Below are 16,774 nucleotides of genomic sequence, written 5' to 3' on the forward strand. Positions count from 1 at the left end.
CTGCACCCTTCCAAAACTTCTATAGGGGTCAACCAGATTTTAATTAAATCAGTTTTTTTGACTAAACCGAGGTTTATAAAGCTGCAACAAAACTTCCCGACTTGTGAGCTCAGTGTCTGAACAAATAAAGGCAATACCCCACATGCCTTCTTTGCCAGCCTATCAACTCATGCAGATATTTTTAGGGAAATTTGGACTTGGACTCCAAGATTTCTCTGCACGTCAATACTGTTAAGAATCCTGCCATTACCAATGTAATGTAATGTCCCTTTAAATTTTATCACCCAAAGTGCAAAACCTCATGCCAGAATAAACTCCCATTTGCCATATCTCCACTCATATCTGCAACTGATCTTTATCCCGTTGTATCCTTTGGCAACCATCTACACTGGCCATAATTACAGCAATCCTTGTGTTCTGGTGAAGATGCTCCCACAGCGCTGTTGGCCACAGCACTGTGATTTCTACACAGCAATGACAAAGGAACAGTCATGTTAGGATGCTGAGAAGCTTGCAGAGGAGCATGAAGGATTATGTTTTTTTAAAGAGCATAGATGAGGGAGAAATGCCTTTGGGCTCTTCCTGTCTCCTCGTGGTCATATTGGGATTAAGAAAAAGTGTTGCAAAGCTATCATACTCCATCTCCTTTGGAGACCCACAACCACATTTGCAGTGGGTTTTAAAAGATCCCATGGGATTATTCAAAGAGTAATTCCCCCTGGTGTCCCGGTCAAAATCACCAAAATAAATTACCTGCACCATTTTATCCTACTGCTGTCTCACAAGAACCTACAGTATGAGAATTAATTCTTCCAATCCCTATGTTGCAACAATGGAAAAGATAACTTAGCAAGATGTAAAATGTTTTGGCAACTTGCTATTAATGTGCAACATCAAGGCAGATTCGTACTAGAGTCCCTATATTTGATGTACAAGACTTTGAAACCCAGCAAACCTTTGAACTCTGAACATTTTGTGCGTAGCTTTGTCAAAAATGGATGATCAGCCTCTTCAAACCAGCAGCGAGTGAGCACTTGTCAAGGAACACAATTTTGGCCTGTTTTACGTAATATTGAGAGCTTACACAGAGCAACTGTCACAATCACAAAGAGTTCAACAACACAACTTGCCTTGGTGATATAATAATAAATAATTAATACCCCAGATTAATGAGTCATCTTATTTAAATTAATCAAGGGAACTTACAGCTTACCTCCATCTGAAGCTGGTCAACGACTGCCTGGGTAACTTGCTGCTCTAAAACCTGGCATTATATTTTTTCTGGAACTGCCTTTGGCATAAGAGTTTTTTTTAATTAGCCACTTTTAAGGATGTAAAATAACCAGAAATCTTTCAATGTAGTAATAATGAGGCGTTTGAATATTACTGGGAAAGGGCAGAGAATTGATTGTTCAGCTGTGATTTGAGTTTGCCCAGTGTGCATTTGCTAGCATTTTCCTGGTTCTCAGCTCATCTCTTCGGAACCATCTTCCTCACCCGTGCTTGGCACATTCCCTTCCATACAAAGCCCATTTGGCTTTGTGTCACCTCTCATTTCTCGCCCCTTGAATATGCTGCTCTTCAAATCTCTATCCCTTTCCTGACCTTCGGGTATCCCTTACCTTCCTCCTTATTTGGCACCACTCTACACTTTATCTACTTCTGGGCATTTCACTAGAGGGTCTTTGACTTGCCCTTGCGAACTCCTTACAAGGAGCAACCATTTCCATCCATCTGACAACTCCTTCCAGTCTCATTCGCTGCTACCAGCTCTGTACATTGCTGCTAAATTTTGATGAGGTACCTAGAGATACACAAGCAGGACAAGCCAATAGGTACGCATGTCTCTTTTGTCATTTGGATCTGGTCATACATATTTGACCATTCCATTGAAACAGGAGAATGGCATGGTTTGCAAAACATTGTGAGTTGCATACAGAACATCTACTCTGCAAAGCAGTGTAGTTTAAACCCATTCCCTGAAGTTTAGCTGAACTGAAAAGAAATACTAAAGGTTTAGATCTGCCATGGATGTTTGAAGAATCTTTTTTCATGAAGATCCTACTGACTTGGCCAACCTTTGACTGGCAGCTACTGATAAAAGTCGAGTATCTCTCCCCCTGCACCCCACCTAGACCAATGCCACAGCCCTAGTCAAAGCCTGAGGGTCAGACATCTTCTCTGGGGCTGTCATTAGCCCAGCAAACACCTGCCAGGTGCTTTGAAGCAGATGGGATTTGTCAGACTGGATGTATCAGAGAAATGAACGACTGCTGGCAGTCTGGGGTCCCTGTAAGTGAATCTTCATAAGTGGGATGGGGAAAATGTAACAAATCACACCCACTCCCCTCCAAATACCCCAGCAAACAGACACATCTTATAAACAGGACCTCGGTAAGCTCCCAAAATAAACCCATTATTGGAATAAATCTCCCATAGGCCTGTCTACCCAACCCAAGCACGAGCCTTTGGGCTGAGATTGTATACCAAAAAAACATAATTTCCTTGGATTCTAGAAGAAAGTGATGAGGCAAGACTGAATATTTACAAATAAATGTGCTAAGATTCGATAATGTGGAGTACAACAGGACAAACCACCTGCCAATAGGAAAGAGTGCAACTAAATATTTCAGATTCGGCTCAGGTCCAGCATCAAAGACATTTCCAGCCTGCGAGTTTGGATTAAGTGGTCAAATTATTGAGTTTATACCCAACCATACCTCTTGACCCTCCAATGAGTCACAGTCATACAACATGGTAACCCAAACCTCAACCCCACCCAGTGAGTGTTGATCTTCCAATATCCCTTCACGCTCATCCCGTTTCGTTCTCCCCACACTCCTATCAACTCACTGTAGGTTCTACAACTGGGGGGGGGGGGGGTTGGTTTCGATGGCCAACTAACCTCCCAACCCACGTGTCTCTGGGGTGTGGGAGGAGAAAAACAAAGCACTGGGAAGAAAGGCAGTATAGAATGGCACGGTAGCGCAGCCATTATGGTTGGCGTAACGCTATTACGGTTCCAGTAACCTGAGTTCAATTCCGCTGCTGTCTATGAGGAGTTTGTCTGTTCTCAGCATCACTGTGTGGGCTTTCACTGGGTGCTCCAGTTCCCTCCCACTTTCCAATAACGTACAGTTAGTGGGTTAATTGGTCATGTGGGTATAACTGGGTGGAGTCTGCTCATTGGGTCAGAAGGGCTTGTTACTGTGCTATATCTCTGTATAACTTAAAAAACAGTCACAGAAAGACCATGAAAGCTCTACAAAGCAGAATATAACCAGACCACCGGTGTCGTAGGGCAGCAGCTCGAATAGCTTCCTATGCTTGCCAGCATTCAGCGCAAAGCGTTCCTGGCGCACGCACACACGCCAAGTCAGGTTTTTGGCCAGTCCAGTGCCTCCCTTGCTTAAACATTAGGAACTCAGTGGCCGAAGTGGGGAGAGGATCCATCGCGCCCAGGAGCCGGGGAAACCCACCAGGAGCCCTCGGAGGAGCAGAGAGGCTGAACGTACCGATAATATTGTGCCTGCAGTGTGGACATGTATGATGCTGCAGCAGCCAGGGGTCCACACACTTCTTGTGAAACCGGTGAGTGCAGGGGATCACGCGCAGCTCCTGCCAACAGGAAGAGAGGTTGGATTCTTTAAAATGTAAAATTGAATGCACTGGAAAATTCTGTCACTAAACGACATTGAAAAGACCAGTTGTTTTGAGCCCCAGTCTTGTCCTAACCAAAACGATTCAATCTTAAAATTAAAATATAAACAGATAGAGAAGTGCTTTGTCACTGCGAGTGGTAAAATCGGAATGAAATAAGAACTTGCACATTCCTGCACATCTTGAGTACAAGACAGAAAGGGGGTTAATATGGCAGAGGGGTGGAGTCCAATAAATAACATGAAAGTAATCTGAAAGATTACATCCAAACACATTCTGCATCAAGGGAATAGAACTGGCAGATTGAGTGGTTATTTAAGAAGACAGAATGCACAAGGGACCATAAGTACAGGAAACCACAGCAACACAGCATGTGCTGGAAGAACTCAGCAATTTGAGTAGGAGGAAAGGAATTGTCAAAGGTTCGAGCTGAAAACCCGAATCAGGACTGAGAGCGGAGAAGCGAGATGACCAGCAGGAAAGGACACTGAGGTGACTGGTGGACTGAGGAGGGTCTGGTGGAAGAGATGAGCACTGGTAGGGCTTAGTTAGTCACTGTAACGTATTCTGGTGTGTAGGTGAGTGGTGGAAGACTTTAGGTGAACTTGATGGGCACGTGAGAGAAAATAGAGGGACATATTAGGGAGTGGGATTGATGACGTTGTTCTGTTACTGACATAGATTCAATGGGCCAAATATGAAACAGTAACACAATGGGGCCAACTCTACATGAATACTCTCTTCTTAAAGACTTGGATCCTTTTTTCTTATTCTGGAATTTCCAATCAGAATCTGGTGAACATTTATTCTATTATTTGATCAAAAGGGAACATCTTGACAGTTTGCTCTTTGTAAGGTACGGATGCGCATCAAACTGGGCATCTCATGGCATGTCTTTTGCCAGCCATTTGAAACACTCACAATTAAGTTGCAACTTTCAGGAGTGCTTTCCTCACCTCTCCGTCAACATATTTCTCCAAGCAGATGGCACAGTCCGAAGTGGAGCTACTACTCAGGGTATCCGAGGCACCACAGTTGCCTTCTCGAGAAACTTTGCTCTTTGATTTGAATTTTCTTGTCTCCATCTTCTCGAGTGCCTGGAGAGCCATCCTGTTCATTGAACTCTGAGGGAGGAACAGGGAGACTCAGTCGACAGGGACAGAGCAGGGATATAAATCTGGCTGCTTTTGAAGGGGTGGGTGCGTTCCACCATTACCCCAATCAGAGTGCCAAAACCATTTACATGACTGGTATGATTTCACTCAAAACAGAATCCTAATTCTAATTACATTGATTTTAGTTTCTACAGAATTGAAAAAAAAAGCACTGTTTTCTATCCACATGTACATATGGATCTTTTAAGATACTGGGGCCTTAGGTCCCACACCACCAGGTTCAGGAACCCTAAACTCTACAAAGAGGTTTGTCATTCTGATTGGTATAACAGTACCATTCTCATTGCATCTTATACCAATTACTTCACCTTCGTATCCACAGAAGTTCAAGTTCATTCACTTAAAGCACTTGAGGGGAACGATGCTACCTATGTTTATAATCAGCAACAGTAAAGGCATGTGTTTGAACCATAATCATTTTAGACGATTTTTCTTCTGCTTCTGCAATAACACTTCGCTAACAGTACCGCCAAGGTTCAACAAAGGACCCCACGTAGGCAGTTCTGATTTGTGTAGGCAGTTCTGATTTGTGTGGACGGTTCTAGGCAGGTGATACAGGATCAGATCCACGTTGACGATCTCTTCACGTTTACATGTTTAATTTTCTTCCGACTTCAGCTGCAAATTTTTGGCCACGTGAAGCTCAAAGTAATTTTCTCTGCATTTTCTCCTTTAGATTATATTTCCCACAACCCAATAAATATCACTCTACTTCCACTGAAGCTCTGTGGTTTTGTTGCCTTTAGGAGGGCATTTAAAATCTTGATAAAGGAGCTCAATCTGAATTTGTGTCTGCAAATTGTGAATATACAAAAGGTACTACATACATCTTCAATAATCTACTTTTCAAATATTTGGAAATCCCAATGGTTCAGTATCAGGCTGTGCAGGCCTCAGTTTCCATGCTCCCTTTAATCTCATCAGGGACCCATTAAAGCTTAACAAGGTTCACTGGAAAATTTATTATAGTTGAGGAGCGGAACAAAAAATGCCCTAAATGTATGTTGGGGTATTAATAGTCGAGGAAATCTGTCAGCCTGGCACTGTAAGTGTCTTGAGTATGGTGGATTATCAGTTTTACTGTACCCTATGTTTGGGATTTTCCAAAGCCCTTAAATCTGTGATAATCTTTTCAGATCAGTTTAAAAGACTTCTGTTCACTCTTACCTGACTCCTGCGTTGTTTGAGCTTGATTTTAATGAGTAAAACCAGACAGACAAGGGAAACCACCACAAAAAAAGCCAGGAAGATTCCCATATCAAAGTATTCTGTGGGCTGCTGGCAAAGCAGAAAGAAGGAGATTTGTCATTAATTAAGGTAAGTAGATCCAGCCACAAAAAAATTGTCATAAATTAGTGACAAGAAACTAAAGTAAGAATGTTTTCACCCCTGTCATCTCGTCGACCTTTAATGCAATGCTAATATAGTTTGGCTGTGATCCCCACTCTGTCAGAACCTGTGACTGACCAGAAACCATTAACATTTTAGATAGAGGAATCCCTGCTGTTATACTATATCTCATGTAAATCTCAGTAATGTCTAAAGTACAGAAAGATTAATATAGAGATTGTAATACAGAACATGGCATACTGAAAAAAATGCATTACAATTCAACTGGAGAAGGCACTTTCAAATTTATAGGTACTCTCTAGGTGATTGTTAGGATTGTTTATAAAGCTAGATCCTGTAAGTTTGAATATTACCTGCAGGTCAATCAGACTCCCCATCTATATGAAGTAAGCAGTTAAAAGATAGTTGTTTAAAAGACGGAGGCTCTCTTTCCAGTCCAGACAGGAACGCTACCCATTCTATTGTTGCTCTGTGTTATTACGGTAGTTGGAGCAGTGATCCGCATTAAACCAAGCCCAAGCTATTAGTCCCTGGGATCCCTCCCTTGTCTGTGTACTGTTGCCAGTTCAAATCCAGGAGCAGCCTCAGTCATCATGTTCTCTCACAGGGTCACAAAGCAGGAACCCTACCCCAAAGGTCTGTGAATTCTGGTCCATTGATTATGTTTGGGGCTGAGAAAGACAGATATTTAGAAAATAAGGAAAATCAAGGGTTGTGATAAGATCAACCAAGATGTTACTCAACAGCAGAGTAGCTTGAGGTCCTGTCTCTTATATTATTACCTGAAAATTCCATCATTAAATAATAAAAAATATATATTTTTAAATAAAGTCCACAAGTATAAAACCAGATGACTCAAATGTTTGGAAATACCACACAATTTAGCATTTAGAAAGTTAAGCTTGGAATTAGACTGGCCAGCAGGTGGGGACCAAACTGTACAGTAGAAGCCTCAGCTAGAGTTATTCATTATATTGAGAAGCACATTTCAAAGGCATTCCCCTGTCATGAACTCATCTTTCAAGTCGGCCCCCGTGGATTTTAATTTAGCAGGAAAGCTTGGCTGGGAAAGCGTCAAATTAATTTTTCAGTTGCACTTCTGTGTGGTTGGTTGCTGAAAGACTGGGGAGATCATTGCGGGCTCTTTTTTTTTCTTGCTCCTGAGTGAAAGCAGCAAGAATTTAGGTCAAAGGCTTGGGATACTCCAGCAATGCCAGGACAGCATTTATTGATGTCAACCTCGCTGGAATTCCGCGCCACGGTGCCGTGTCTCACAACTGTGGGAGGCTGACGTGGATGACAGATGTCGCTGGAATTAGTAGCAATGTACATTCAGCATGTGCCTCACTTTATCATACTGATTGCATTCAATTAAAGGCCGCTTCAAGAATAACGACTGCAAACGCATTCTTGTTTAAAGGGAAAAAAGGATTGAGCTACAATAAGCTCATCACCGGGCCTAACTATACATACCCATACAATTAACGCTTCAGATTTTAAATAAATAGAAAAAGAATTGCATTATATCCCTATAAAACAAAGGATACAAATTTTCCCAGTGTATCAAAACTAATCCCACTGACACCAGCATATCAATCCGAGACTACAACCTGCATTATTCAGCCATAGCTATATGCATTTCACGAATACAATTCCCATGGTGACAACAGCATGGGCCCGTCAATAGTGACTTTGATCATGCGTACATGCCATTGTTTAACTAGTTGCTAATCCAACTCTCTATGAAGGAATTTAACCAACGCATGCTTGCTGGAAATCTGTTTAATGTCCCTTCCAAGGCTAAAGGCCAACAGGAATAAATTTCACTGGGAGCTTCTTAATTATGTACTGGGGAGATGATGGGGGAGGTGTTGGTGGGGGACGGGGACGGGGGGGCAGTTGAGATTGTGCAGTTAATCTACTAAACTTTGTGAAGTTATTTTGAACAGTGGTGAAACAGATATGACAACTCCATGGGCCAAACATGGCACAAGGGAAAGCCACTGTGTGCACATGGGCATTTCAAGGATCCACACAGTTGCCCAACTCAAGAAGGTAAGGGACTAGCAATGGTAACCGATCCACTGGGAGCCAGCAATTGTCCTTGAAGCCTCACAATTTGTGATGGCAAGGTACTGTATCAATCCAGGTTATTACAATGACTCTGGGACAGAGCAAATAGTGAGCCTGTGAACAGGTGTCACAAGCAAACAACATGCTAATGGTGACATTCAGTTTCTTGAATATTTTGCCAAGGCACCCATCACCCTGACCATCTTCCTTCACACTTAATAAATGTGATGGTAAGTCATTTTCAGCTGATAGTGTGATGGCCCCACACCACACAGTGGAGACCTAAACTCGTGCTCACTAAGGAATGTACCATGGCCAGGTATGCCAAACCTACCACAGATATAGCTGACAGTTAGCTTAATGAAGAGTATGTTTCCTTTCGTGGGGTTTCTTCCCGGGCTCGTTTATCCTGATAGCTTGCCTGGTCAATTTCCCTCTTCTTGAATTTTGTAACATTTGCTTAAAACTAGATGCTTCAAGGGAGATACAGTGTAGGACTAGAGTTTTATGAAGTAAGGGTAGCAAAATCCCAGGCTCTGAAGAACATTAACAAATCACTTAGGGCTTACCATAAATCCAGATATTACTATCATCATTGAATTTAAACATTTGTAAGTTAGGGGCCTCCAAGTGTGATGCCAGTACCATGCTGAGGATACAATCCTGTCTTAAAACAACCATTTTGAGCCCATGACCATTTAAGTGATCAAGAGACTGTCCAATTATTTGGGCAGACTCTTTCATAACCATACTAGCTTTGCATTGTTATTTCTGAGGAATAAGTAAAGGTGATTAGTGGCTACCAGAGCAGGACAAAGGCTAGGAACCCTGCGGCATGTACCTCACATCCTGACTCCCCAAAGCCTGTCTGCCATCTACAAGGCCCAGGTCAGGAGTGTGATGGAATATTTGCCAATCGCCTGGATGAGTGCAGCTCCATCAACACTCAGGAAGCTGGACACCATCCAGTACTAGGCAGCCCACTTGATTGGTACCCCTTCCCCAAGCATCCATCGACCAACAGTGACAACAGTGTGTACTGTCTATTACCTGATTAATTTCTGTAAAAAAAAATCTCTTGATTTGTTTGAATTACTGATCAGTGATTCTTGCATTAGTAAAATGGCTAGTTCTTCATTGTCAATGAGACTCAAATCCTGGAATGCCCTCCCAACAATATTGTTGGAATGCGTTCATCAGAAGGACTGTAGCAGTTCAGAATACCAAATGGCCAACAGCTTCTTGGGCGTAATTAGGGATGATGAGTAAATATTAGCTGTGGCATTGATAACTAGATCACCAAAAAGAGTAAATAATAAACGCTCCTCTCTGAGGAACCAAAGCAGCAGTTCCTTATATCCCAGTTTCAATGAATTCCCAGTCACCTTTACTGTTAGAAACACAGCAAAACTGGAGTGGTCAGTGACATGAAGAACATGCAATGTAATAGAGTGGGCTGGCAAAATGAAGACTGTGAACCCCTTTCCCAAATTCCCCCATATCTAATTCCTTCTTCTAAATGCATTTAGGATGTGCCATCCCACTCCAAATGCTTCCATGTTTTTTTTAATTTCTGGGGTGGAATTCAGTGTAGCTGGCCTCAAAGAGGTGCCCTGTTAGGCAGATCACTGTAATTAACATCTAACCCTCCTGGCAAAATAAAATAATTGGGCATAGAGCAGTTGTTACAAGTGATGCAATAGGGCTTTATATTGTTCTGGTTTGCTGCAGACAGCGATAATTATCTGGCAATTCGATGGCACTCAATAGCAATTTGTTTTTATGAAGGAGAGGTTTGAATTAATCTTATTTTGGCAGGAAAGTTTAAGGTGAGATTTAATTGTGTGCAGAACAATGACAGATTTCAATTGGAGTAGCTAACAAGGAATTGTTTCATATGGAAGCAGAGTGGTAATAAAAGCACACAAATTCAAGGCAATCGTTTAATGGTCCACAAGAGAGATAAGGAGAAAAGTTTTCATGGCTTGCTTTGATCTGGCAATGCATTTCCTGTAAGGATGGTGGAAGCAGATGTGATGGTGGTTTTCAATAGATAACTGAATAAGTGGTTGAAAAGGGAAAAAAACACATTCCCAATGGTAAAAGGGATGGAAAGAGATTCTTTAGACAACAATCTTCAAAGAGCCAATGCAGCAACAATGGATTGAATGGCCTACCTTGCAAGTTAAGAGTTTTACGATGTCTTGAATTAAAAGGAAATTGGAAAACAGATTACTACATCAACCACAAGCCCTCCACCCAAGCCTTGCCCCCAGCATTGGAATGAAGATTCTTGAACAGACAATGAGATCAGAAGCCCATTTTTTAAAAAAATCCTGCGCTCTTTCATTCATTCTGTGGCCTTTGTAGAATCACAGGATACGAACTTGTTTCAGTTTAATGCTACATGTTGCTTTGAGGGATGTTCAAGCACTTTGTCCAATTTGCACCATGCTTCATTTGAACTGTAAATAACTTCTTTGACTAGAAACCATGTCAAGATGAAAAAAAAATGTGGTCTAACAAAATATCATGTAAGGCTGGACGTGCTCCCAATAAAAAGGGGTTTTGCACTATGGGAGGATACAGCATCATCAGATTTTCTCTCTCCCATATGACTCACATTTCTTACGACAGTAATAAGCTACCTTGGCCCATCAAATCTGTGTCAGCCCTCAGAACAATCCTGCCAGTTTAATTCTCCCTGCAACTTGTTCTCTCTCATACGCCCATTAGCTCCTCCCCTTGTTCGCTCGAAAGGCTTACATTTCGAGGACAAGTTGGTCAGTACGTGGATTGAGCATGGAGGGACAAAGGTCTGGATGAGAACAGAGCAATGAAGAACTGTTCTACAATTAAAAACAAGAATATAAATTAAAGACCAGAAAAGCAGTTGACCTTTTGCACCTGATCCCGCCTTCAATAGGATAATTAATACACGTCTTCAACTTACAGTTGCTTTACTTTTGACACGTTTACAAATTCTACATCAATATTAAATATTAAATGGAAAATATTTAAAATGACAGTGGAAATGGTACAGAAGGGTTGTATGGAAACTATTATTACCATTTTTCTTAACAACTAATTTCATTACTTAGCCTAATAGGTTAGATTTACCACAGTACATAATTATCTATTTAAATGTTTATTTTGCTTTTATATCATCTCAATGTGTACTTAAGAATGTATAAATAATTGTAGTTTTATACATATAAAAAAATGGAAAAGGTTATATGTGTGAAAAAAGTACATGATAATTGTGAACTCCTTATCCAAATAAAAATAAAATTAAAAAAAAAGAAATTACACCAACCAATTCTCAACATGGTTAAAGATGGGAGAATTTTGATGAGCATAGTACCGAAAGCATACAATGCTCCATAGTGTAACCTAATTTCCCAAAGAATTGGTTTTACTTTACAATATCCTTGGTTTCCCTCATGAATGGATTGTTGGGCACAAGTCAAAATATGGAAATAAGGTATGAAGAACAAATAAAATCCATCCCAAATTATGCATTGGCTAATTAAAACCAAGATGGCTGAAAATTGTCCCAAGATGCTTCACAAAACATCTTCACAAAAATAAAGCTGAATACTTTTAAACCCAGACCTCTGGTTCATGGAAGTCAATGGATGTCAACAAAGATGCTAATGACAGTGTGGTGTATGTTATGACTTGGTTTGCAGCATTCGGGTGTCCTCTAGCAGTACAAGGAAACTGGCCGGAAGAAGCACGTTGTCCAAAGTCCTGGGTGGGGCTTTAGCAACATAAAGATCTGAGGGAGGGGCGAGGTGGAAAATGGGATCTCAGCAATGGTGCACGTAGAAAGTCCAAAGGTTATTGCAGCATCGGTAATTCAGAATCAGGTTTAATCTGAAGATCTAACCTGGTCCCAACATATCAATGTAGTTATAAAGAAGGCAAGACAGTGGCTATAATTTATTAGGAGTTTGAAGAGATTTGACATGTCAACAATACACTCAAAAACTTGGAAAGCATTCTGACAGGCTGCATCACTGTCTGGTATGGAGGGGCTACTGCACAGGACCAAAAGAAGCTGCAGAGGGTTGTAAATCTAGTCAGCTCCATCTTGGGCACTAGCCTACGAAGTACCCAGAACATCTTTAGGGAGTGGTGTCTCAGAAAGGCAGTGTCCATTATTAAGGACATCTAGCACCCAGGCATGCCCTTTTCTCACAATACCATCAGGTAGGAGATACAGAAGCCTGAAGGCACACACTCAGTGATTCAGGAACAGCTTCTTCCCCTCTGTCATCTGATTCCTAAATGGAAATTGAAGCTTTGGACACTACCTCATTTTTTTCTTAAATATAGAGTTATGACTATGACTATGATTAAGGCCACAAGATATAGGAGCAGAATTAAAGCCATTTGGCCCACTGAGTTTCCTCCGCCATTTCATCATGGCTGATCCAATTTTCCTCTCAGCCCCAAATGCTGCAAAACAGCAGGTTCTAAATCAGCTTTGCTTTGGATTTCTACCTTAATCCTTTGATGTTATGTCAAATGATTCTCAACATGATAACAAGGCTTTTATATGCTTCTCATGCAATTATAACTTAAAGTTTGGGAAAATTTACTTGTATGTATATGAAAAGTACATCCTGTATTGCAAAAGCCTCTAATTTCTTTTGCTGTTCTTTCTTTGTGAGCTTTAAGTAAAATTATCAGCTTTTACAACCAAGAAGTATTTTATTTTAAAGTCTAGTCATTCTTGCTAGGTTGGGAATACAACAACCAAATTACTTACAGTGGGTTTTGTGCAGTGTCGTATGGTGTGGGTGATCATGGTCTTTGATCGTGACTGTTTTCGGCAATTTTTTTTCGTCAGAAGTGGTTTGCCACAGCTTTCTTCTGGGCAGTCTGTTTACAAAGTGGGTGACCCCAGCATTATTAATCCGAGATTGTCCGCCCTCGGTCAGTAGTCGCACAGCCAGGACTTGTGACGTGCACCAGCTGCTCATGCGACCATCCTGCCGTGGCTTCACGTGACCCTGATCGGGGGAGCTAAGCAGGTGCTACACCTCGCCCTAGGGTGACCTGCAGGGAAGCCAAGGGAAGGAGTATCCTACACTTCCTTTGGTAGAGACGTATCTCTACCTGGCCATCTGGGATTTCCAGATACGGACACTGAAATAATGATCAGGTAATCTCTTTTATAATGTCTTGCTGGGTTGCCGGTACAAGATGTCTGCAAGTGAACACTGCTGGCGCGCACATTCCAAGCCACAGAAGTACATACCAAGAAAAAAACTGATATCCAGTGTAGCCAATTCAAAAGCTTTGTGGAGAAGGACTGCTATATAAGATTGTGTGTCATTAGACACTAACAGGTTGGGCCCTGTGGAACAGCACCAGAAATACTTAAGAGAGGACATGAGTAGTATTGGTACTTTGTACGTAGGATTTAGACAAAAGATGCTAAAGAGGCAGGAATCTGGAGCATCACAAAGCACTGGAGAAACCCAGTGGGCCAGACAGTATCTACGGAGGGAAATGGATAGTCAATGTTTCGGGTCATGATGTCAACCATCAAGACCCCGAAACATCAACTGCCCATAGATGCTGCCTGAGTTCCTCCAGTACTTTTATTGTATTAGTTTGATAACACAATGAATATTTTCATATAATTACACAATGAATGTAAAGAAAGGCATGTATTGGAGATTCAAGAAACTGTAGAGACTGGAATCTGAAGAACAAAACAAACAGTAGATCAGGTAACATCTGTGGAGGGAAATGAACGGTCGACACTTTGAGTTGAGACCCTTCGTCTGGACTTCAGCCAACATATTCTGGTTCTATTACACTTCTTGTATATAAATTTATGAATAAAATTCATTTCAAAATTAAAAATAATTTATTGCAATAATTGGCAGATAAATATTGGCAGGGTCAAACCCTTGCTCCACTTAGAAAAGTGTCACCTGATCTTTTACAAGCTCCTGAAAGTGGGAACTCAGCTAAGATCCCATTTGACAGACTGCACCAAACAGAGGTGCGTGGGTCGGGGTGTCAGTGAAGGAATTCCTCACCATTTTAGACTCAAGGGCCGGAGTAGATTTAAACCACACCTTTCAGGCAGTCTGCCCCTGACCACAACTGCTAACAGCATTTTATAAAAAGTTTTTCTTATCGCCCCAGATCAGTTGCTTATCACTACAAATGTGTGATCTTTGCCTTTTGTAAAATACATTCTGATAGGCTTATAACTCCATTTTGTTGGTATTTCTTGCGGTTCACATGCTAAGGCCTTACACAACTGTTGAAGGATGCCAGGAATGTTTTCGCAATGTTGTAACTAGTTTTGGAATAGCTGCCGACCCCTATGAAATTGTCAGTCTAAATTGGGTCTTCCAAATACACCACCACCATTTGAGGGCTCTGGATTTAAAGACCTGGGCTAAGTTTCTTAAAGTTCTTTATCTACATAAATGTACATCTTGATGAAAATACAGATTTTTCTGCTTCTTTTATTCATTTACAATTATGACTAGAAAAACCTTAACTGCAGCCTGCAGCCATTTGGCAATTCATTGTCACTATCCAGCAAATATATTCTTTTGATCTTCTTTCAACATCAGTCAAGCCAATCTGTGGAGCCTGTGGCAAAACAGTACACAGGCAAGGCTAAGGCCTCAACAGAGGCAACCGCAGAAGTAAAACCAGCTCACAGAAGGCAAAATAGTTTTGTGCTCCACTTTTCTCCCATTTAAATGATTTTTTTATGGAGAGAGTGAAAGATAATTCCTGGATGAAATGAAAGAATACAGTAATTCAAACGAAAAGAAATACAATTTTGATTGAAAGAGAAAGAGTGCAGCAAAATTAACTATTCACTCAATTTCGACATGGCTATTGTCAAAAACTTAAAGACATGGAATTAAATATGTGTAAAAATGTTCTTATAAATACATTGAGCTATACGTAACTCACAATAAAATTGTGCAAGGTTAATGAAGTGATGTTTTTCTTACATTGAGGGTGTTGGCTAAATATCAAAAGACCTTGTTCTCTTACTTCATCACGATACTGAATTCTAAAACTCCAACAAGCAGTAATTTAATTCACAATAGCATCTTCTTGACCATTATGATTCATGTTTCTGCCCTCCAAGTCATTCTTCTCTCCTCCATATATTGCTGTGCATCTTCTGCGATACTTTGACCAGCTATTTCAAACTTTGGCTTTACAACGTTCAACTTTAATCATCTCAAAGTCTGTCTTTAAAAAGAGAACAACATCCCCCAAAAAAGACGTCTCTATGCAAAATTAAAAATCAAAAACAAAAACTCTGATATACTTTATTATTCATCTTTCTGTTATTCCTGTTGAGTTTGCTTCGCAAAATCTAGAGTCACCAACTCAATCACTTGAGGGTCTGAATCTACTAATCTTTTTATAATGGCACACCAGTCTCTGGTGACCCTTGTCTCCTTCTCCAGGGAAAAAAATTAAATCACAAAATTGCTACAGTATCAAACAGAGTAAATGGACATCTCTGGGTCTTAAATCTGCACAAAATACCATGTCAACATCTCCCAAAGGTCTCATCAGTAATCACCCAAGAGCCAACCTACATGTGAGACACCTTCTACAGGGTGAGATGATTGAACCATCAAACTGGCACCAAGAAGTGACGGTAGAGAGGATTGGAGTGACACAGAAAAGCTAATCTAAGCAAAGTCGTGGGTCTGAGCTGGAGCTGTGTGGACTGGTGGTAATTCCTTGGGTATAGAAATCATTAAACTTTACATCAGGAGATTAAACATGTGGAACAAAGCCTGAGATGAATAGACAGTTCAGCACCTAATTCAAAAGGTTTTGCCTTTCTTGTCCTTCAGTAGACCAATATGAATTAAAATTGATCTTGGATATGTAGTGGGCCTGCACTGGAGACGACAAGTATTTTCCTGGACATCATGTGAGCAGAAAGCTCTTTGATCATTTTACCTTCAAAACTGGCAACACACAATAAATACAGTGTCAATAATGGAACCAAAGTTGTTTCCCTCAACCTTACCCGTGGTGGCCGATGTTGGATTCGTGCCCGAGCCACTTTCTGCTTGTTAACAATGTTCATTAATCTCGCTGCATCAACACCCTTGACATAAACCACAGGCCGCTTTAACGGGTCCTCCGAGCCTTGATTTAACTGCAAAGAGAAAGCAACGTCAGCCTGGACAGACAGCATTTGTAGCACAGTAACAGGTCAGTGGATCAGAGGTGCAAGTCAGCCAGTGATGACGTGTGAGAAATCGGTTAATACAATCAGAGTGCATTGGTCAAATGAGAAATGCTAGCTATCAATGCAACCACGCAGGTCAGCAATTTAAATCACTTTCGCTGCCCATCAGAACTGTACTAGCCCTTAAACTCCACGTGGCCCATGTCCCACTCCATTTCATCCAGCTCTATCAGCAGATATCTCTTCTTTCTGCCTCCTTACCTAGCATCCCTTGTATAATCCATGCTTTTTGCCGTAACCG

At 41.1% G+C, this 16,774-nt stretch overlaps 1 protein-coding gene across 2 annotated transcripts in view; it reads right to left on the reverse strand.

Moving 5' to 3' along the window:
* Positions 1-16,774, reverse strand: part of znrf3 (zinc and ring finger 3) — a 247,536-nt gene that overhangs the window by 20,641 nt on the left and 210,121 nt on the right. Inside the window, exons 4-7 of one of the 2 annotated variants that reach the window (XM_063034302.1) lie at positions 16,309-16,440; positions 6,003-6,110; positions 4,617-4,784; positions 3,516-3,618 (exon numbers count right to left, since the gene is read on the reverse strand). In XM_063034302.1, coding sequence (XP_062890372.1) covers positions 3,516-3,618; positions 4,617-4,784; positions 6,003-6,110; positions 16,309-16,440 — 511 coding nt within the window. Of the gene's footprint in view, positions 1-3,515; positions 3,619-4,616; positions 4,785-6,002; positions 6,114-16,308; positions 16,441-16,774 lie in introns of both variants that reach the window. The other variant, XM_063034301.1, reaches the window with a different exon arrangement.

The sequence above is a fragment of the Mobula hypostoma genome, chromosome 27 (genome assembly GCF_963921235.1).
Source record: "Mobula hypostoma chromosome 27, sMobHyp1.1, whole genome shotgun sequence".
Lineage (NCBI taxonomy): Eukaryota > Metazoa > Chordata > Chondrichthyes > Myliobatiformes > Myliobatidae > Mobula > Mobula hypostoma.